Genomic DNA, 22,553 nt, shown 5'->3' on the forward strand with positions numbered 1-22,553 from the left:
TCTGAAGGGGTTGGATTACGAGGAGAGGTTGAGTAGACTGGGACTGTACAGGTTGGAATTTAGAAGGATGAGGGGGGATCTTATAGAAGCATATAAAATTATGAAGGGAATAGATAGGATAGATGTGGGCAGGTTGTTTCCACTGGCGGGTGAAAGCAGAACTAGGGGGCATAGCCTGAAAATAAGGGGAAGTAGATTTAGAACTGAGTTTAGGAGGAACGTCTTCACCCAAAGGGTTGTGAATCTATGGAATTCCTTGCCCAGTGAAGCAGTTGAGGCTCCTTCATTACATGTTTTTAAGATATAGATAGTTTTTTGAAGAATAATGGGATTAAGAGTTATGTTGTTCGGGCCAGAAAGTGGAGCTGAGTCCACAAAAGATGAGCCATGATCTCAAATGGGATGGCGGAGCAGGCTCGAGGGGCCAGATGGCTTACTCCTGCTCCTAGTTCTTATGCTCTTATGTAATGCCATTGAATATCAAGGGGTGGTGGTTAGATCCTCGCTTTTCCACATTATCGTGTAGAAGCTAGTGCTGTAGCTGTACTGGAACAGCTTGACTAGGGGTGCGCAAATTCTGGAGAACAAGCCTTCAGTACTATTGCCGGAATATTGTCAGCGCCCATAGCCTTTGCAGTATCCAGTGCCTTCAGCCATTTCTTACTATCATGTGGAGTGAATCATATCGGCTGAAGAGTGGCATCTGTGATGCCAGGGACCTCCGGAGCAGACCGAGATAGATCATCCACTCGGCACTTCTCGCTGAAGATTATTGCGAATGCCTCAGCCTTGTATTTTGCTCAAATATGCTGGGCACCTTCGCCATAAAGAATGGGAATATTTGTGGAGCCTCTTCCTGCAGTGAGGTTTAATTGTTCACAACCATTCACGGCTGGATGTGGCAGGACTGCAGAGTTTATATCTGATGCATTCATTGTAAAATTCTTAGATTTGTCTATTATGTGCTGCTAATGCTGTTTGGCACAGATGGAGTCCTGTGCTGTAGCTTCACCATGTTGACACCTAATTTTTCAGTATGTCTGATGTTGCTCTTGGCATGCTTTCCTGCGCTTTTCATTGAACAAGGATTGATCCCCTGGCTTGGTGGTAATGGTAGAGTGTGACACATGCCAGGCCATGAGATTGCAGATTATGCAGAATACAATTTTGCTGCTGCTGATGGCCCACAGCACACTCAATATGCCCAGTCATCAGTGATTGGGGTGTGGGCAGAGAGACTGGAGCGGGGAAGCCCAGCAGTTACTGGGTCATAAGAGGAAGGTGCCCAAATTTAAAAGGGACTTCTGATAGAGGTGGCCCCCTTTCCATGCGAGGCCGAAACCCAATTATTTTCAGGCTTCTCCCATGCCCAGCAACTCCTCGTGCCAGCCTAAAATTGAGGCTCTGTAGGAAACGGCTCTCAAGTTGTCAATAATTGGCCAGTTAAGGGCCTTAATTGTGGGTAAGGCATGCTTTGCCTGCCCCAGTGTTTAATTACTGTCATTTGGGACAGGTGGGAATCCAACAGGAAGCTCATCCATGCAATTTCATGCTCACCTCCCCCTCCGACCATCACCCCCCGCCCCACCTCCCACCCGTCCAACCCCTCCAGCGTGAGTGTAAAATCCAGGCCCACGTGTACCAAATCAAGTGACTGCACGATAAAAGAAGCAAAGTTGATTAAATATTTCAACAAAGACAGTTGAAACTATTGCAATTTTAACTGAACCTACTGATAAAATTGTGCGGAACATTGTTTTCCTAATCAATCGTTAGTGTCTGGGTGAGAGAGGTCAACCGACGCGCAGCCAATTGGAGGCCCATCCGGTTAATATTCAATATTGACTTTGAGAATCCTGATTATCTGGAGTCTCGTATAAGTCAGAAAAATACGATTGCGACATTAATTGTGACTCCGTTCATACCTAATTTCAAGTCTAAAGTATCTGAGAAGATCAGAGTGGAATTCCTCAGGTTCCATCCATAAGAATAGAGCCACAGAACAGCACAGCAGAGAAGGATGCTACCGGGCTCTTTTGCAGCGCAGTTGATTTATTTGCACTGCCCTACTCTTTCCCCACACTCCTGCAATATTCCCTCTTGTTTAAGAACGTATCCCTACACAGATTTTCTTTCCCGACACAACCGAGAGTTCTTCCAATGTGCATTAATACATACTGCGGACTGTGAGCCTGTTGAGAGATCGAATTATAAATTTAGACATGGCTTAAATAGGAGAGAAGAAAAAAGTGTTGTCTGAAACTAAACTATACCACAGAGGCTGAAGACGTGTATACTGGCACAAATGCCGAGATGTTTTATCATAAAAAACGTTACATGAGTTAATACAACGGCAATGCACGAAAAACGTCGTTTAAGGGATTCTGTGTTGTTTCTGAACCATAAGCAGGTTTTAAATTGGAAACTTTAGAACAAATTTTTAAGTAAACAATTTAAATGAAATGTTTTGGTTCCAAAAACCCCATATGAAGTGGGGGTAGAAAGAGCATCTGGGAGCCCTCGGTTGGAATGGACAAGATGGGCACAATTATGTGTCCTTGCCATGAAAAACAATTTAACTTACCATCCACGCAAACGATTTCTGGAGAAACCGTGTCTTGTCTGCAAAGGAAGAAAATAGAAAAAAAACTCAATCTTATTTTCTGATAAAGTGGGACCACACAAACTTTGAGTGCTTTTAGACACAGAAGCAGGCCATTTGGCCCATCATGTCCATGCTGGCCAAAAATGAGCTAAGCAGCCAAATATGACTTCCCAGCTCCTGCCGTTAGCTCTGAAAGTTGTGCTGCGTATCCAAATCTTTTCTTTTTAAGGGAAGCGTATTTCAGTCTCCACTACCCTTTCATGCAGTGAATCGGGAGTCATTTCCCCTTTGGGTGAAAACTCCTTCAATTTCTTTGAATGTTAACTGTGTGCATTTTCAAACAATGAGTGTAGACAGGCTGACAATTACTCACCTTTGAGACAATTGAACGTCTAATGAACAGGGAGACAAGAAAGAAAATGGGATTACAAAAGATAATTCTTATAACTTAACTTTTATTGCTTATTGCTGTCAGTTCTGCACTTGGAGGAAAAGTGACTTCCCTTCAAAATAATCAATTATGCCAAGTGATTCAATTTGTATGAGAAACCTGCACCACATAAATGCAAGGCGATTGAGGGGTGTCTGAGAGAAATTCTGTGAGTCTTTAATGGCACGGAGGAGGGGGTGCATCGAAACAATATTTCTGCTTGTGGGATGAGTGGCCAACTGCAGTGTGGATGGACGGATAGATAGATGGATGGTCAGATGGACTGGGGGGCCAATGCATAAGCCAATAATCAGATCTAGTGCAGTAAATTGGTTTGGTTGCAAAGTGATTATGTCGCTGTGCCAGTAATCAAGAGGCCCAGAATAATGATGTGGAAACATGAGCTGCAAGGCCACCAGAAAAGTACGGGAAGTTAAGTTCAGTTAAATAAATGGAAGGTAGTAGTTCACTATCACCTTCGCAAGAGCAAGTAGAGCCCATCAATTGACACGTCATGCGGTGCTGGGTGTCCAACTTGCAGGCAATGCCATCCATGACCTGAAAACAATGGTGTTCTGACCTGGCGGCACTTGAGGTCCCGCAGATGTGCAACGGACTCCTGCTGGGACAGAATTTCACATTGGCCCCAAGCCCCATACCCTCCCTGGGAGCCGGAGCCCCACAACCCTAGCCACCTCACGGAACTGCGCTCCGTGCCCTTTCACGCTGCATGGAACAGTTTGCCGAATGGGCTCCTGCTGCACATCCTTCACCACCTTGCCATTGCCCATTGCCCGTACACATCTTGGCAAACCTTGTTGCCATCCGGCAGCTGATGTCCCCAGTGGAGTTCCCTCTATGGAGGAGTCCTTCTGCTCCCCTCAATCTTTGGGACATTGGGTGGAGGGTGTTGCATGTGCCATGCAACTGCCAATTAGATCATAGAATTAGATCGTAGATCATAGAATTGCACCGGTTCATGGACTCCCAAGAGGCCTGCCTTTTTTGCGACCTTGTGGAGTTCGTGGACCATGCCTATGTTCAATCTTGAAGGCTACACTTCCGTTTCAGTTTTTTGTCAAAACTTTTATTAAAGCTTTCTTTGCACTTCTGTCCCATGCTCCTGATATGTGGGTAACCAGTGCATAGAGGGATGGCGAAGGAGGAGGACCTCCTCATGAATCTGTTCCTGGGTCCAGCAAAACTTACAATTAACAGGTCCAGGCAGTGAATCATTGAGCGGGTTGGCCAAGCCAGCTATTCCACGGCTTAATTCACGGCCAGTATCATTTGCCAAGGGAGCATGCGGTGTCCATGGGCACCAGCGAGGTCTTCAAAGCCGATATGGCACCGCAGGGTCTGGGGTGCTTTATTGACCTCTTTAATCATCTTTTGTTTTAAATCTTTAAGTTTCCTTTACTCTTTGTTTTTATTTCAGGCAGTGCCCCTTTAAGGAGCAATTAGTTAAATTCAAAAGAGTTCAAGAGCAATTGAGAATGATCAATAAATGGTGCCTGGCCTGCTGCCCTTACATCCTCTAAAAAACTAAAATTAAAAGGTTAGTGAAAGTTACCATGAGCTATTGGCCTTAATTTTTTTTTAATGATCTGATTTACTCATGTCCTTTAAGGGAGGAAATCTACCGATCTTATGGGCGGCATTGTGATACACTGGTTATTACTGCGGCCTAACAGCACCAGAGACCCGGGTTCAATTCCAGCATTGGTTGACTGTATGGAGTTTGCACATTTTTTCCATGTCTGTGTGGGTTTCCACCGGGTGCTCCGGTTTCCTCCCATAGTCCAAAGATGTATAGGTTGTGTGGATTGGCCATGATAACTTGCCCCTTTGTGTCAAAAAGGTTAGATGGGATTACCTGGTGAGGGGAATTGGGTGGGGGCGTGTGTCTAGGTAGGGTGCTCTTTCAGAGGGTGGGTGCAGACTGGATGGGCCGAATGGCCTCCTTCTGCAGTGTATGATTCCTACTTGATCTGGCCTAAAAGTGATCAGGCCCAAGACAATGCAGTTGTATTAACTGCTTCTGAAATAGCATCAAAAGCCCCACAGATATCGCAATGAAAAACTAGAGATGGACAATAAATACTAACCTTGCCAATGATACACACATCTCGTGAATAGCAGATAAAATGACTGAATATTGACTGGGCAAGTAACAGGCAGCCATGTAATACTGACCATTTGACGTTAACATTAGGAAGGCAAATGAAACAGTGCTTATTGCAAGGCGAATGGCGTGTCGATGTAGCATTACTTTGCTAAAGTTCTATAGGGTGTTGGTGAGGCCACATGGAGAGTACTGTGTGCAGCTTCGGCCTCCTTATTTAAGAAAGATTATAAATGCAGTTCACTCGCTTGATACTTGGGCTGGAGTTGATAGGTTCAAAACATAGAAATATAAAATATAGGAGCAGGGGCAGGCTATTCCGACCCTCGAGCCTGTTGCACTATTCCTTATGATCATGGCTGATCATTTGTTCTCCTTCGCCCCACGTGCTATATCTAACCCTTGACCTCTACTGCTTTCTGTGGTAGCCAATTCCACAGGCTGGCCATTCTCTGGGTTAAATAATTTGTCCTCATCTCAATCTTAAATTGTTCTACCCGCAGATCCTTAGACTGTGACTCCTGGTTTTAGACACCCCACCACCGGGAACATGCTTCCTACATCTACTCTGTCTAATCCAGTTAGAATTTTATAGGTTTCTCCAAGGAAAGGCTGGACAGCCTGGGTCTGTGCCCATTGGAGATTAAAATATTGAGATATGGTCTTATTGAACCACGTAGGATCCTGAGGAGACTTGACAGGATGGATGCTGAAAGGATCTTTCCCCTTGTGGGAGAGACTACAACTAGGGGACACTGTTTAAGGGCAAGGAGTCTCCCATTTAAGAAATAAATTGGAAGAATGATCTTCTCTCTCAAAGGGTTGTGAATCTCTAGGACTCTCGTCCCCAGAGAGCAATGGGGAAAGGGTTAATTTTTTATGGCAGAGGTTGCTAGATTCTTGATTCACAAGGGGGTCAAGGGTGGGCAGAATAAGGTCACAATCAGATCGGCTATGATCTTACTGAATGGCCGACCAGGCTGACGGGTCCGAATGGTCTGTCCCATATCCTAATTCATGGCGGACCAACCTGACAGTGAAAACGTGATCTGCTGCTCATAATTCATATGTTCATATGTCCAGACCGAATTCCTACCTTGCTGCACATACATTATTTGGGGCACCTAAATTTTGAGAATTGTGTTGCATGGTTTCAGGGTGCATATCATTTTTTTAAAAATTTGTTGGCAATCTTTCTAATCAATTCATAATTTTCCTCAGAAGGCGTTAATTAGATTTTTCTTCAAGAAATTTATCTTATAACTATGGAGCTCGTACTAGAGACAGCGTCATGAGTTAACTGAAACTACCTGTAGATCATGATGCGATGGCAGATTCCCCATCTGTGTTTTTCCAAAACTCTGTTGCTTTCATAGATATTCCCCACACTGCCAACTCGTCACATTACACTTGAGCCAGGGTTAATTTTCTCTGACCTTCAGGGTGTCACTGGTCAATTATCAATTCTATTACTCCAGTCATTCTCCCATGTATCATGAATACCTCCAATTGAATACCTCCACCATGGAATTTTCAACATATTCCCACGGCAATATTTTACAACCATAACACTTGGAAATCAGCCTGTACCGTTCATTCTGCGTAAATGCAAACAGTGGAATACAACAAGTAGGAGGATGACCAGTTCCAACCCTGTGCTGATTAATATGATTGACGGTAGATATCTCATCGGTTTTGTTTTCTCTGCAGAGAGAAGAGAACAAGTTAGACGGGAGCATTGCTTTGGAGGAATAGGACCAGTCCATTCAGCACCCACATAACCATTCCATCATTCAACTAAGTCATGCTTGATCTGAATCTTAACTCAATCTACCCACCTATTTTCTGCATCCCTTCGTATTATTGTCCGAAGCGTGCTGCAAAACTAAGTCTGGAAGTTTTCAATCTTCCTGAGCTGACCAGCTTTATTGGCGATAGTGCCAAGTTTCCTGAAATCTTTTTAGCACTGCAACCATTCTATTTACTACGGGCAGAAGAAGTCAAAATCCACCCTGCCGAATCCGAAAAGTGAAAGACATGCCTGCCTTATCAAATCTCAGAAGAGCCAAAGACAGTGGCTGACTAACTGGCCCACCAAGTCCCAGAGCGGGAAAGGATAGTGTCTGACTCATTGTCTCATTCAGTCTCAGAGGGGAAATGTCAGTGTCTGACTCACTGTCCACCAAGTCCCAGAGGGGGAAAAGGACAGTGTCTGATGCACTGTCCCACCCAGTTCCAGAGGGGGAAAGGACAGTGTCTGCCTCACTGTCCCACCCAGTCCCATAGGGGGAAAGGACAGTGTCTGATGCACTGTCCCACCTAGTCCCATAGGGGGAAAGGACAGTGTCTGATGCACTGTCCCACCCAGTTCCAGAGGGGGAAAGGACAGTGTCTGCCTCACTGTCCCACCCAGTCCCATAGGGGGAAAGGACAGTGTCTGATGCACTGTCCCACCCAGTTCCAGAGGGGGAAAGGACAGTGTCTGCCTCACTGTCCCACCCAGTCCCATAGGGGGAAAGGACAGTGTCTGATGCACTGTCCCACCTAGTCCCAGAGGGGGAAAGGACAGTGTCTGATGCACTGTCCCTCCCAGTCCCATAGGGGGAAAGGACAGTATCTTACAGTGTCCCGCCCAGTCCCATAGGGGGAAAGGACAGTGTCTTGACAGCTCACTCTTCCACCCAGTGCCAGAAGGGTAAACGACAGTACCTAACCTATAACCAGCTCCAGAGTATGTGGACAATGGCAGTTTTTGCTCATACTACAGGCGGGAGAATCCCTTACCCTTCACAATGAGATGTGTCCCCACTCCATATTCCTTGCCGATACCCCTCACTTCGAGGCTGCAGTAATAGAACCCAGAGTCATTCACCTTCAGGTCCCTTATTTGAATGGAAGCGTTAAAAATATCCTTGTGTTTCGGCCTGAAGATCCGCCCTTTGTATTGGGCTGTTCCGTTAGAAATTTCCGTTCCATTTCTAGAATTCTTGTACCACTTATAATTCTCTTTCCGATGAGAGGCAGGGGCTGTGTGGGTACAGGGGATGAACACCGCCTGTCCTTCCAGAGCCTGGATACTGGACAACTTGTGAATAAGTTGAACATCTGTATTCATTTTCGGAAAAGGCAGAAAAAATGATGCTATTTGATTTGGTTGAATGGCATCCTTGCATAATGGCTAAAAACAGCAACTTTCAGCGTGAAGGTTTGTTTTTCTGAGCTCATTTCAGGTTTTGGAATTATGCAACCAACCAGCAGAGTGTTTCCCCACATGTGTACTACTTTGACGTGGAGATTCCTCTGCTTTGAAACACAAACGGGAAAAGGGGGGATGAAATTGGGGGAAACCAGTGGTGTCGCATTGATCATCTCTGATGCGCAGGGCACCATATTCAGTTACACTAGCTTCAGTAGCATTGAGTATAGGATATGTGCTCCAGCAGGAGTTAAAAGCCCGTTTTCCATCACAGTTCAATGTCACCCCTGGCACATGACGATATAAACACGGGGTAAACTTCTAAAAAGGATAAGGAGCAGAGGGACCTCGGGATATATGTGCATAGACAGGTGGAGAGAGCAGTTAATAAAGCATATGGTGTGTGATCAATGCACAAATTGTTATATATTATGTTTTATATTTGTGACAGTGATGTCATATCTTAAAAATACATACAACCAGTGCACCTACTAAACATGCAATTAAGTTGTCGGAAAATAACCATTGCCTTGTTTACAAAGAGATGGCGAGTGGAACATTGTTTTGATTGCAGGAAATTCCCTGGAGAGTAGATAATTTATGAGGGATTGTATTTAATCCTAACTAAACTGGTGATGGGACATATTCTCACTATGCATGTGGTTAAATTAATGGGAGGAGGCAGGTCTGTCTGTAGTTTTGCAGTCTGTTGTAGGGTTTTATGTTGAACCATAGTTTGCCAGAAGATTTCAGTCTTACAAGACAGAAATATTTTCAGGTCGTTCCTAAAAGTGTCTCTCTCTCCAATGGCCTGCATAGATAAGCAGGTAACCTGGTTTGTCAATTATGTTTATAAGTGGCATTTGAACTCTACTGGTATTAGTGGCAGGTGTAGATAATAAGGTACAGTTTTTCCTTTTTTAAAAAACTTTTTACCTGATAATTTTAAAGCTATTCATTTTATGTTAATGTAATTGAATCTATGTTTAAATTACAACTTGTTTTAACAGAAAATATATCTGTTCGTCATGACCATCACTCCGAGGGTGAAGGATACTTACCTCACAGTTTTGCAAATTGGAAAATTGTTAGAGTTTTGCGTCCGGCTTCCTAACTTAAGTAGGGTCCTGTCCAGTATCCTAACAGATTTTGTGGTCTTTAATAGCAGAATACAGTACAAGAGCAAGGAGGTTATACAAGACACTAGTTAGTCATCGGCTTGAATATTGTGTACAGTTCTGAACTTCACACTATGAGAAATATATGGATGGTCGAAGAGAGCACAGATGTGGTTTACAAAAATGGTTTCAGGAATGAGAAACAGTTGTGAGGGCAGATTGGAGAGATTGTGACTGTTCACCTTGGAGAAAAGGCTGAGCGAAGATTTTATAGACATATTCAAGATCATGAGGGGTCTGGACAGGTTAGATAGGGAGAAACAGCACCCACTCGTAAAAGGATCAGGAAATAGAGTGCACAGATTTAAGGTGCCTCAAAAATTAAACGAATCTGAAGTGAGAACAGAACTCTGTCACATGAACTTCCGGTGGTGTTCGAGGAGAGCAGCCACGTTAAGGAGAAGCTCCCACCAGTCCGCAATATCGCGGTCTTTTTTGGGGGTTCCCCGCTGGTTTTTAAAAAAAATTTAAACATCTCCGGGGTCAGTCCTGCCTCCCTCGCCCTGTTAAAGTGTCAAAGCTCTGTTTCATGGAGCCAGAGGGTTAGAAGGGCGGGAGAGGAGAGACTGGTCCCGGTGGGGTCGGCGGAGCGGCTGCACATGGAGGAGGAGCGGGGATCGTGACTTTGTTCCCTAAGAAACAACCTGAAAGCCGGAGGGCTTAAATCGCACAGAGAGAAAAATTTTTCTCTCACTCCCCAGAAAATTTGAAAGGAGCAGCGGGGGCGGAGCCAAATAGAGGCCGAGGTGACAGGCCCAAAGCCAGGGCGCGATGTAGGTGAGATGTCCGACATCGGATGGCTTTCGCCTAGAATGTGGTAAGAAGACTGAAGCCCGGTCCCATGGAAATTCGGGAGGAATACAAAAAAGATGAGAAAGAAGTTTTAAAGAAATCTGGTGAAAGTTCTTTTTTCCCATTTTATTTTTGAAGGAAGAAAAATTTTTTTTTGTTTTTCCTATTTAAAAAAAAGCCATTGAAGAAGGAAGGAAGGGTGAAAAGAAGAAAAGGGACAAATAATAAGGCATTAAAGGATGCGAAAAGCAGCATCGCAAGAGGGAGGAAACGCTTGCTCGCCGTTGAATGAGAGGACGAGCAAAAGCGCTGACAAGATGGCTGATGCTGGACCGCATGGTGGGGCCGCACTACTTACGGTGGAGAAGATGACCGAGGTGATGGCGGTGGAGCTGGAAAAGCAGTTTGCGCGGCACATGGAGGCTTCAAGGAAGGAGACGGCGGTCGCATTAAATTCATTAGTGGAGGACGCAATCGCCCCGGTGAGAATAGCTGTGGCAAAGATATTGGCCGAGTTGAGAGAGCAGGGCAAGAAGATGAAGAAAGTGGAGGAGGCCGTGTTGCAGCACAGCGACCAGCTCACCTTGATGCGGGCCGAGCTGCGGAGGGTGGTAGAGGTCAACAGAGGACTCCGAGCAAAGCTTGACGACTTGGAGAACCGCTCAAGGCGGCACAATCTGAGAATGTGGGCTTGCCCGAAGGGTCAGTGATCCAAGGCCAACAGAGTACTTCGCTAAGAAGTTGGTGGAGCTGATGGGGGAGGGTGGGAACCCCTCCCAGTATGAGCTGGACTGAGCTCATCAGTCATTAAGGCCAAAGTCCAAAGTGAATGAGCCGCCAAGAGCAGCAATTATCTGCTTCCATAAGTGCTGCATGAAGGAGAAGGTGTTAAACTGGGTGAAGCAGAAGCGTGAGGTGCAGTAGGATGGTGCTGGAGTTCAGATCTACCAAGACTTGACGGTGGAGTTGGCAAAAAGATGAGCGCCGTTCGGGCGAGTGAAGGCGGCACTGTACAAATAGCGGGTTTGATTTGATATGGTATACCCGGCGAAGCTGAGGGTGACGTATAATGCCAAAGACTTTTATTTTGAGACAGCGGAGGCGGCTGAGGCGTTCGTGAGGGCAAAAGGCTTGGGACAGCCGTGAGGTGCAGAGCTGGAAGAGAGACTGTGATTGGGGAGCTGGAAAATGTATAAATGCTAAAACTTTATTTTTACTGACAAATATTGTAATTTACTTCTCCACATTGTTACAGAGTTCAAGGTATTGGTTGGATTGATTGGCATTCTGTGCTGAGACAGTTATATCTTAGTTTAGTGAATTGTATGTGTTGGATTGTTGTTTTTGTTTTTTCTTTCATGGGACTGGGTGGGAGGGGACGGTATATCTTGGCAGGGAGAGCCATCCGTGCTAGCTAACTAAAGTCGGCTAGTGAACAGAGGTGAGGTGAGAGGAGGGCTGCAGATATTGGAGCCGGGTTAGCAGGTTTCAATGGGCCTACAAGGCAAGCGAGGCAGGGGGAGCGATTGATACTGTGGGATGTTTTTTCAAGAGGAAATGTCGGGGACAGGGATGGGGGAAGGTGTTTAATGTTAATAATGGACAGGGGCGGGTCAGGCTCATGGGGCAGGGCCCAGAGGTATGATGACGGTGGATAAGAAGGGTGGGGGGTGGGGGTGGTGAGAGACCCCTAGTTAGGATAGTCACGTGAAACTTGAGGGGGTTAGGAGGGGTTAATTATTTTTGTTAATTTATTGCTTCTGATTTGGGGAGGGGGGGGGGTTACTGTTTTTTCTCTTTTTCTATTTTTCTTGGTCAAGAGGTCAATGGTGTTTGCGCATCTTAAAGTTTGAAAGCCGCTGTACCAATGCTATGGGAGACTCATTTGAGGCTGAAGGACCAGGTGAGACTTAAAAAGGGCTGGGTTAGTCAGGTGTTTCACTCTGGACTTGGCGGAGAGGCTCGAGGGGTAGCAGTGATTGTCAGCAAACGAGTACGCTTCCAGATGGAGAAGGTGGTGGCAGATCAGCGGGGTAGATATGTGATTGTGCCAGGGGCACTGGAGGGGAGGTTAGTAGTGCTGTTAAGTGTATACGGCCCCAATAGGGACGATGTGGGATTCACAATGAAGGTGTTTAGGGCCATCCCCGACTTAGACACACACAAACTGATAGTGGCGGTCTGGAACTTGGTGCAGGAGCCAAGCTTGCACAGGTCACGGCCACGCTCGCTGGTCTCATCGGGGGGTGGGGAGCTAAGGCATTTGCTGGGCTCATGGTGGAAATTGGAGGGGTGGACCCATGGAGGTTTCTGCATCTGAGGGAGTGGGAGTACTCATTTTTTTCAGCAGTCCATAAGGAATACGCGCGGATCGTCTTTATCGTGGTGGGGAAGGCTTTGCTGGCTGGGGTTAAGGGGTCAAATACTTGACAATTGCTGTATCAGATCATACTCCGCATTGGGTGGGTATGGTGCTGGAGAAGGGGGCAGCGCAGAGGCCGGGGTGGAAATTAGATGTGGGACTTTTGGGAGACCAAGTGTTCTGTAACAGAATTGAAAAGGTAATTAAGTTTCTGAGCTGGCACAGGGCAGGTATCAGGCGGATGGGAGACCTCTTTCACAATGGGAAGTTTGCGACCCGAGAGGAGTTGGAGGGAAGGTTGGGCCTTCCCCCAGGGAACACATTCAGATACATGCAGGTAAGGACGTTTGTCAGGCGGCAGGTGGCGGCGTTTCAACTGTTGCCGTCAAGGTGGGTTCAGGACAGGTTGCTCTCGGGACCATAGGTCGGTGAGGGGAGGATATCGGCAATCTACCAAGTGATGCAGGAGGGGGAGGAGGCCTCGGTGGAAGAGCTAAAAGATAAGTGGGAGGAGGAGTTGGGAGAGGAGATTGAGGAGGGGACATGAGCAGCTGCCCTGGGGAGGGTGAAATCCTCCTCCTCCTGCGCGAGGATTAGTTTAATTCAATTAAAGGTACTGCATAGAGCGCACATGACTGGGACTAGGCTGAGCCGGTTTTTTGGGAGAGAGGACAGATGTGTCAGGTGTTCTGGAAGCGCAGCAAACCACACCCACATGTTTTAGGCGTGCCCTGCACTGGTGGGCTTTTGGAGGGGTGTTGCGGAGACGTTGTCAAGGGTGGTTGGTTCCACGGTTGAGCCGGGCTGGGGGCTCGCAATGTTTGGGGTAGCAGTGGAGCTGGGAGTGCAGGAGGCGAAAGAGGCCGATATTCTGTCCTTTGCGTCCCTTGTAGCCCGGCGCAGGATTCTTTTGCAGTGGAAGGATGTGAGGGCCCTGAGCATGGAATCCTGGATCAATGATATGGCTGGGTTTATCAAACTGGAGAGGGTCAAGTTTGCCCTAAGGGTGTCGGTGCAAGGGTTCTTCCGGCGGTGGCAACCGTTTCTAGGCTTTCTGGCGGAACATTAGAAGGTGATCAATTTCAGCAGCAACCGGGTGGGGGACGGGGGCAGCAACCGGGGGGGGGGGGGGGGGGCAGCAACCCGGGGGGGGGCAGCAACTTGGGGGGTGGGGAATGGGCGGGCTTGTTCTTTTTCCTTTATTGGGTAGGTGTATTTGTTCCAATGTTAATTATTTTTGTTAATTTATTGCTTCTGTTTTGGGGGGGGTTTACTGTTTTTTTCTCTTTTTCTTCTATTTTTGTTGGTTAAAATTTGTTGAAAATTTGAATAAAAATTATTTTAAAAAAAAAGAAAAGGTAATTAAGGAATATGTAGGTTTCAACTGGACAGGTGAGGTGTCGAAGGCAGTTGTCTGGGAGGCTCAAAAGGCGGTGGTGAGGGAGGAGATGATTTTGTTTAAGGCCAGGGTAGACAAAGAGGAGAGGTTGGAGTGGCAGAGGGTAATAGATGAGATGTTAGAGCTGGTTAGGAGTTATGCAGAAGATGGGCACCCTGCAATGCTGGTAAATAAGAAGGAACTACTGGCGAGCTTTGACCGACTATCTGCCAGGAAGGCAGTGCGCTAACTGAGACGAGCAAGGGGTGCATTTTATGAACATGGAGATAAGGCGGGGTAGATATGTGATTGTGACAGGGGTGCTGGAGGGGAGATTAGTGGCGCTGTTAAGTGTATTCGGCCCCAATTGGGATGACGTGGGATTCGCAATGAAGGTGTTTGGGGCCGTCCCCAACTTGGACACACACAAACTGATAGTGGGGGGGACTGGAACTTGGTGCAGGAGCCAAGGTTGGACAGGTCACGGCTGCGCTCGCTGGTCCCATGTATGTTAGCAGTTCAGCTCCAGAGGGAAGCAGCGGCATGGGAAATTGTGCAGGTGAGGGATAGGGCAAGGAGGTTGGTGGTGGCTCCAGATCTGATTAACAAGGTGTTTGAGGAATTTAATGAGAGGCTGTACAGGTCAGAGCCACCTGAGGGAGACCGGGAGATGCAGGAATGTCTAGAAGGGTTGGAATACCCGAGGTTAGGGGAGGGGGACAGGGCTACATTTGAAGGAGCAATAGTGAATAGGAGATAAAGGATGCAGTTGGGGAAGGTGGCAGGGCCGGATGGGTTTCCGGTGGAATATTATTAAAAAGTTCAAGGATCAGCTGGTACCCTGATGGTGGGCATGTTTGAAGAGGTGATAGGGAAGGGGGTGTTGCCACAAACTTTGGGGCAGGCATCGATTTCCTTGTTGCTAAAATAAGACAAGGATCCAACGAATTGTGAGTCGTATAGGCCCATATTGCTTCTGAACGCGACGCAAAAGTATTGGCGAAGGTACTGGCGGGTAGGATGGAGGAGTGCCTCCCGAAGGTGATAGGTGAAGATCAGACAATGTTCGTGAGAGGGAGGCAGCTCTTTTCAAACGTTAGAAGGTATTGAACGTCGTTATGGCATTAGCAGGGGGAAAGGAAAAATAATTGGTTGTGGCATTGGACGCTGAGAAGGCGTTTGTCTGGGTAGAATGGGGGTACTTAATGACAGTTCTGGAGTGGTTTGGGGTTGGGCCAAGATTTATGAACTGGGTAAAGCTACTATATAAGGAGCCAAGGGCGAGTGTCCGCACAAACGACATCAGTTCAAGATACTTTTCTCTCCACCGTGGAACGAGGCAGGGATGTCCTATGTACCCCCTGCTGTTTGCACTCGCGATTGAGCCGTTGGCCATCGCATTAAGAAGTTCGGGGGTATGGAAAGGAATAGTGTGGGGGGGATAGAGCATAGGGTGTCCTTATATGCCGATGACTTGCTGTGATACGTGTCAGAACAAAATGTGTCGATAGGGGGAATATTGCAGTTGCTTTGAGTGTTTGGGTCTTTCTCGGGGTACAGCCTAAATCTAGACAAGAGTGAGTATTTTGTGGTGTCTCGGCCGGGGGTGGGGGAAGGGGTGGGGGGTTGCTATTCCATAAGGACTCACTTTAGGTACCTGCGGGACTGGTGGGGGGGTGGCTCCGTAGATACAACATTTCTAGTTTGGTGGGGTGTGAAAGCTGACCTAGCGAGGTGGGATGGTCTCCCTCTGTCACTGGCGGGTCAGATACAGGTGGTTAAAATGAACATTTTGCCGTGATTTCTGTTTATTTTTCAATGCCTGCCGATTTTCCTGCCAAAGGCTTTTTTCAGAGAGATTGAGGGAAGGATTACGTCATTCATATGGGGAGGGAAGGTGGCCAGTGAGGAAGGTGCTGCTGCAGAGGGGTAGGCAGGCAGGGGGTTTGGGTCTTCCGAACCTGATGTATTACCACTGGGAGGCGAATGTGGAGAAGGTGCGGAGCTGGGTCAGAAGGGTTGATTCCCAGTGGGTCAGAATGGGGGAGAGTTTGTGCTGGGGGTCGGGACTGAAAGCACTAGCAACAGCGCCACTCCAGATAGCCCTGGGGTAATCCTCAGGGAGTCCGATAATAATAGCTTCATTGAGAGTTTGGAGGCAGCTTCACCAATACTTCGGGTTGGGGCAGGGTCAAGGGAAATGCTAATTTGGGGGAACCACAGATTTGAGCCAGGGAGGTGGGATGGAAATTTCCGGAAATGGGAGAAGGGAATTAAGACACAAAAAGGTTGTTTCTTAGGGGTCGGTTTGCAGGACTGAAGGAGCTGGAAGCAAAATATGGGCTGGAGCAGGGGGAAATGTTTAGATACAAGCGAGTTCAAGATTTTGCCAGAAAGGAGATACAGGGCTTCCCAGTGGAGCCGGCCTCCACTTTGCTGCACGAGGTGCTGATGCCAAGGGGACTGGAGAAGAGGGTAGTATCAGCAGTTTACGGGGCTATTTTGGAAGAGGAGAAGGCACCACTGGAACGAATCAAAGCAAAGTCTGAGGAAGAGATCGGAGAGGCTATGGAGGAGGAATTCTGGTGTGAGGTGCTCCGGAGAGTGAATGCCTCCACCTCGTGCACGAGATTGGGGCTGATACAGCAGAAGGTGGTATACAGAGCACACCTTATGAGGGCGAGGATGAGCCGATTCTATGAAGGAGTGGAAGATGTGTGTGAACGTTGAGTGGGGGTTGGGGGGGGTGAGGGGGGTGGGAGAGGACGCTAATCACGTTCATATGTGTTGGTCCTGTCCAAAGCTAGAGGATTACTGGAAGGAGGTTTTTAGGGTAATTTCTAAAGTGGTGCACATAAAATTGGACCCGGGCCCCCAAGAGGCCATATTCGGGGTGTCGGACCAGCCAGGGTTGGAAACGGGTGCGGAGGCAGATGCTGTAGCCTTCGCCTCGTTGATCGCCCAAAGGCGGATACTGATGGGTTGGCGAGCAACCTCTCCACCCTGTGCCCTGGCGTGGCAGGGGGACCTGTTGGAATTCTTGACTCTTGAGAAGGTTAAGTTTGAACTGAGGGGAAGGGTGGAGGGGTTCTACAATTCATGGGCATTTTTCATTATGCACTTTCAACAATTGGATAACCGAACATTAGTTGGGGGGGTGTGGATGGGAGGGTTGGAGAAGGGGGGGGCGGTGTGTGTTAATGGTGACTATGGGTGATTCCTGATTCCTTTTTGTCATTTGTTTATATTAACATGCGTGCTAATCTTTGGGGTTTGGTGGGAGGATGGGATCATTGTTATTGATTTGGGGATTGACATATTTGTTACTGATTATTGTTTATTCTTGGTGGGTATAAATTTTGGAGAAAATGAGAAAAAGGAGGAGAATAAAAAATATTTTTTTTAAAAGGAACTGCTTCACACAGAGAGGGGATCTCATGTGGAATGTACTGTCTGGAAGTGTGATGGGTGCAGGTTCAATCGAGGCATTCAGGAAGGAAATAGATAATTATTTGAATAGGAACAATGTGCAGGGATTACGGGTGGGACATCAGGAGAATGGCACTAAGTCATAATGCTCATTTGCAGACACGGTGGGCCAAATGGTCTCCTGTGCCATAACAAGTCTGTATTTCTGTGATCATTCAGTTGCCTGATATTGAAGGCTTACCTCTCACCGTGAGCCATGTTCCAGCTCCATATTCTTCGCCCCGTTGCATGACCATCACTTGGCAGTAATACACCCCGGAATCGTTCACCCTCACATCCCTTATTAAAATGGAGGCGTCTCGGGCATGCAGAAAATCCTCTTTGGACCTGTAGATCCGTCCTCTGTACTCTTTAGTTTCATTGAAAACCTGAGTGCCATTTCGGCTGTCCTTGAACCATTTGTAAGATCCTATCACCTTGGTGATGTTCACTGTGAAGTTACAGGGGATGTGCACGTCCTGTCCAGCCTCTGCCAGAATGCTGGGCAGCTTTTGAAGAACGCTGAGCTTATCCGCATTAATTCCTGGAAAGAAGAGGGGGGACATTTATTCTACTTTATTGGAAGTGTTGTGGCTAAAGGGGAACCCATGAATGCACTGTACTTTGTTGGGGTGCTCTTTTAGAGGATCAGTGCAGATTCGATGGACCAAATGGCCTCCTTCTATTGATTCTCTGGATTTTATTGATTCTTCTTATCATGAGGGTCATAAAAGTGAAAAGAGAGGTGTAAAGAGTCTGGAGGAGCTAAAGCAGAGGGTAAAGCTGCTGAAGCGGAGTGAGTTCAGGTATCTGCAGGTTAGGGACCTTGCACGAAAGCTCTGGAGGGGATTCCTTAGGTTGCTGAGATACACCCTGCTGGAGCGACTGCTGTTTCCGGCTGTGGAAGGGGAGGGAAGAATTAGAGATATATACAAGTGGCTGGGGGAGCAGGGAGACGAGCGGGTGGTAAAGATCAAGGAAAAATTTGAAGCGGAATTAGGAGGGGCGATCAATTGGGGAGTATGGAGTGAGGCACTGCGTAGGGTAAACGGGACCTCCTCTTGTGCAAGGATGAGCCTGATACAGTTTAAGGTGGTGCACAGGGTGTTTATGACTCAGGCAAGAATCAGTGGGTTCTTTCAGGGGGTAGTAGATCAGTGTGAGAGGTGTGGGCGGGGCCAGCAAATCACACGCACATGTTTTGGGGTTGCGAAAAATTGGAAAGATTCTGGGCCGGGAGTATTCACGGTCTTAGCCAGGATAGCAGAAGAGGAGGTGGACCCAGACCCTTTTGGTGGCGATATTTTGGGTTTCAGAGAAGCCGGAGCACATGGAGAGGAGGAAGGCCGATATCTTGGCCTTCGCCTCTCTGCTTGCATGGCGGCGAATTTTGCTGAAGTGACGGTCGGCATTGCCACCGGGGGTAGTGGCTTGGTTGGGTGACCTGTACGATTTCCTGTGATTAGATAAGATAAAGTATGAGTTGAGGGGCTCTTCAGGGGGGTTTGAGAACAGGTGTGGGGTGTTTGTGACCGTGTTTAAGGGCTGTTCGTCGTGGGGGAAGCGGGTGAAAAAGTGGAAAAATCTGGACAGACTGTATAGTTGATTGTTGGGAAGTATGTTTCTCAGAGTGTTTATTCACTGTAACCTGTTTTGATACATGTAAACAAATACATTTTTTAAAAAGATTTCCTTTTCTGAAGAGCATGAGTGAACCAGATGGAGGTTTACTACGATTAAGAACAGATCTGAAGGCCTCCACCATCACTGAGACTGGCCTTACATTCCAGATTGATTTTTCACCCATGTCCATCACAGCATGAGTTTGACCATATAGATTACCTGACCAGCAACAATCGCCAGTGCGACACCAATATGCGGGAGGGGGAAATAGAGAGGGAGCAGCAAAAGACGAATTCATGCAGGGAAAAATAAGTGCAGAATAATGGCATAAATATGTCGCCGGGAGCACATTTTTGGGTTCAGATATTTTGGGTTCAGCCTCAAGACACTTACTCGGGTGAGGAATGAAGTCGACAGATAGGAGACAGAATTTGTAGCAAAGGCTGATGGCAACAGCTTCAGTCTTTGCGATATTGAAGTGGGGCAAATTTCTGCTCACAGAGTACAGCATGTTAGATGAATAGCTTGAGAAATCAGCAGTAGCAGGGGAGTGGAGAGGGCTGATGAGTGGTGAGTGACATGTGGTGGAGCAAGAGACACTTTGGACAGCAGGGCAGTGTTTGGGCATTGAAAACTGGTTTGTTTTCCACTGCCCATTCACTGTTGTCTATTTCTGTGCATTCATCCAAGACAGACTTGTAGCATAAGAAATAATGAACTTACCCAAGAAGACAGCCAATATCCAGAGGATGGCACTGATGTTCATTTTCCTGCAGGGGATGGAGCAATGAATGACAGAAGATATGAAATTAACACTCAACGTTCAGAAACGAAAAGCCCATTGCAATTGGAATGATGAAGGTCTTTACGAGTATTGATCAGGGCCCTGGGGTTTCTTTGAGTGCATTTCTGGAAGTGCATCAATTCCACCGTTGTTCAATTACAGCCAAATATCCACTCCAACTCACAGGATTCACCCGCACTTATATGTGAACATATGAACAAAGGGCAGCAGGCCATTCAGCCCATCAAGGCTGCTCCACCATTGATAAGATTGTGGCTGATCTAACAGTAATCTGAAATCTGCGTCCTGCTGAGCCCCAATAACCTATCACCAAGAATATATCCACCTCTGCCTTAAAAATATTCAAAGACTCAGCTTCTGCCAGCTCTTGAGGAAGAGAGTTGCAGACATGCACAACCCTCAGAGTTAAAATAACGCTCTTCATCTTTGTTTCAAACGGGGGCGGCATGGTGGTGCATTGGTTAGCACTGCTGCCTATCGCGCTCAGGACCAGGGTTCAATCCCGGCCTCAGGTCACTGTCCGTGTGGGGTTAGCACATTCTCCCCGTGTCTGCATGGGTTTCACCCCCACAACCCAAAGATGTTCAGGTTAGGTGGATTAGCCATGCTAAATTGCCCCTTAATTGGAAAAAAATAATTGGGTCTTCCAAATGCATTTATTTCTTTAATGTTTGTTTCAAATGTGCGACCCCTTATTTTTGACACAGACCCCCTATTTCTAGATTCTCCAACAAGAGGAAGCATCCATTCCACATTCACCTGTCAAGACCTGACTGGGTAAATGGTTGTAGTTCAACATAGATCTCTGGGGCCAAGGAAACTGCTCAACCCAAAGAAGGATAATTCATTTTTGAGTCTTAATATTAAATTTTCAATTTATTGAACCTTAAGCCATGCACAACAGGCAAGGCAGCTTAAATAACCTGCAATCAAGGAAGCTTTGCAATTTATAATATTGCATGTATGTCATCATCAAAAATGCATTGGAATAAACTACAACAGTGTTTTTCAAACGTTTGTTCCAGGGACCCATTTTTACCAACCAGCCAACCTTCGGGACCCAACCCGGCAAACCATGGTGGCCCACGGCAGCCGGCCTTCACGACCCACGCTGGCCGACCTTCCCGGCTCATTCTGGCCGACCTTTGCGACCCACGCCGGCTGACCTTCCCGGCCCACACCGGCTGACATGCGTGACCCACCATTTCTTCTTACCCTGTAATGTTTAGGTGAAATGTGGTGAACCTCCAATTTCTAGAGGATGAAAATATTTTCAGTTTCTGCATTTTTTTCCTGTAAAATGTTATCAAATAAAAACTCTCCAAAACTTGTTTAAAAAAAAGGCTGCAACCATATTTAAAAATATGCGGCCGCACTGCGCATGCGTGCCCGCTCATCAGTGTGCATGCACACTGATAAGCAGGCACGCATGCGCAGTGTGGCCATATTTATTTTATATGTTCGCAGCCATTTTGAAGGCCACTTGCAGCCGCCGTTATTAATAGCCAGCTGCTGCGGCTGTTGCGTGCAAATTTGTGCGATCGGGAGCTCAGCGACGGATAGCGCCGCAACCCTTCCGACACCCACCCGCTACCCACCCGCAGGCCACGCCCCCAAGTTTGACAATTCCTGAACTACAATACCAGCTTCAGTAAGGACAGGTTTTAGAAGAAAAGCTTAACATGCTAGAAAAAATATATAATCAATTGCATGCTGATATGGATGCTGATATGGATGATATGGTTCTTTTGCACTTTGGGTAGCTCTGCTGAATGTGACAATTTGAAAGTGGGTTTCAGTTTGGGTGAGATAGATCTGCCGTTCTATTGTTCACTTTGCTTGCTAACCCCATATCTCAACTTCCGACGAGAGACATGAAGAGGTTGCAAGTCCATCCTATCATTACATTCACTCCCTCCACCACTGATGCACAGTAGCCGCCATGTGTACCATCCACAAGTGGCATTGCAGGAACTCACAAAGGCTCCTTAGGTAGCACCTTCCAAACCGAAGACCACTGCCATCTGGGACAGCGGGAGCAGATAACTGGGAATAACACCACTTTGAAGTTCCCCTCTAAGTCGCTCACCATCCTGATTTGGAAATATATGACGTTCCTTCACTGTGTGAAAATCCTGGAACTCTCTACCGTACAATGTACCTACACCTCAGGGACAGCAGCGGTTCAGGACCGCACCTTCTCGAAGGCAATAGGGATGGGCAGTAAATGCTGGTCTGGACAGCGACGCCCACATCCCGTACATGATTTTTAAAAAATCTCTATAATATGGTGCCCCGCACGCACTCAGCTCAGCTCATCCCCAAACTAGCTTTCTGCCCGAATAATCGCTTCTACGCCCCCGAATTACCCTAGACTGTTTTATTCCCTGAACTCTTTATCTTTCAATATGTTGGAGGTTGATAAGGTTTATTTCACATCAATGGCACAAACTGTTAATTCCAAAATTGCCTCTCCAGGTGGTCCTCCCAGGAGATGTGAGCTAGTTCGCATGATGGCTGATGCATCGATGCTCGCTTGCAGGCGCATCCGATTTTTTTTTATAAATAATAAATTTGCACTCATCTCTGGT

At 47.0% G+C, this 22,553-nt stretch overlaps 1 protein-coding gene across 1 annotated transcript in view; it reads right to left on the reverse strand.

Moving 5' to 3' along the window:
* LOC119975535 overlaps positions 1-19,923 on the reverse strand; it is a 45,193-nt gene extending 25,270 nt beyond the window's left edge. The window contains exons 1-5 of the mRNA XM_038815327.1: positions 19,881-19,923; positions 17,737-18,078; positions 7,945-8,265; positions 2,979-2,997; positions 2,585-2,622 (exon numbers count right to left, since the gene is read on the reverse strand). Of these exons, the coding sequence (XP_038671255.1) occupies positions 2,585-2,622; positions 2,979-2,997; positions 7,945-8,265; positions 17,737-18,078; positions 19,881-19,923 (763 nt within the window). The remainder of the gene's footprint in view (positions 1-2,584; positions 2,623-2,978; positions 2,998-7,944; positions 8,266-17,736; positions 18,079-19,880) is intronic.
* Positions 19,924-22,553: the final 2,630 nt, after the last annotated feature.

The sequence above is a fragment of the Scyliorhinus canicula genome, chromosome 13, assembly GCF_902713615.1.
Source record: "Scyliorhinus canicula chromosome 13, sScyCan1.1, whole genome shotgun sequence".
NCBI lineage: Eukaryota > Metazoa > Chordata > Chondrichthyes > Carcharhiniformes > Scyliorhinidae > Scyliorhinus > Scyliorhinus canicula.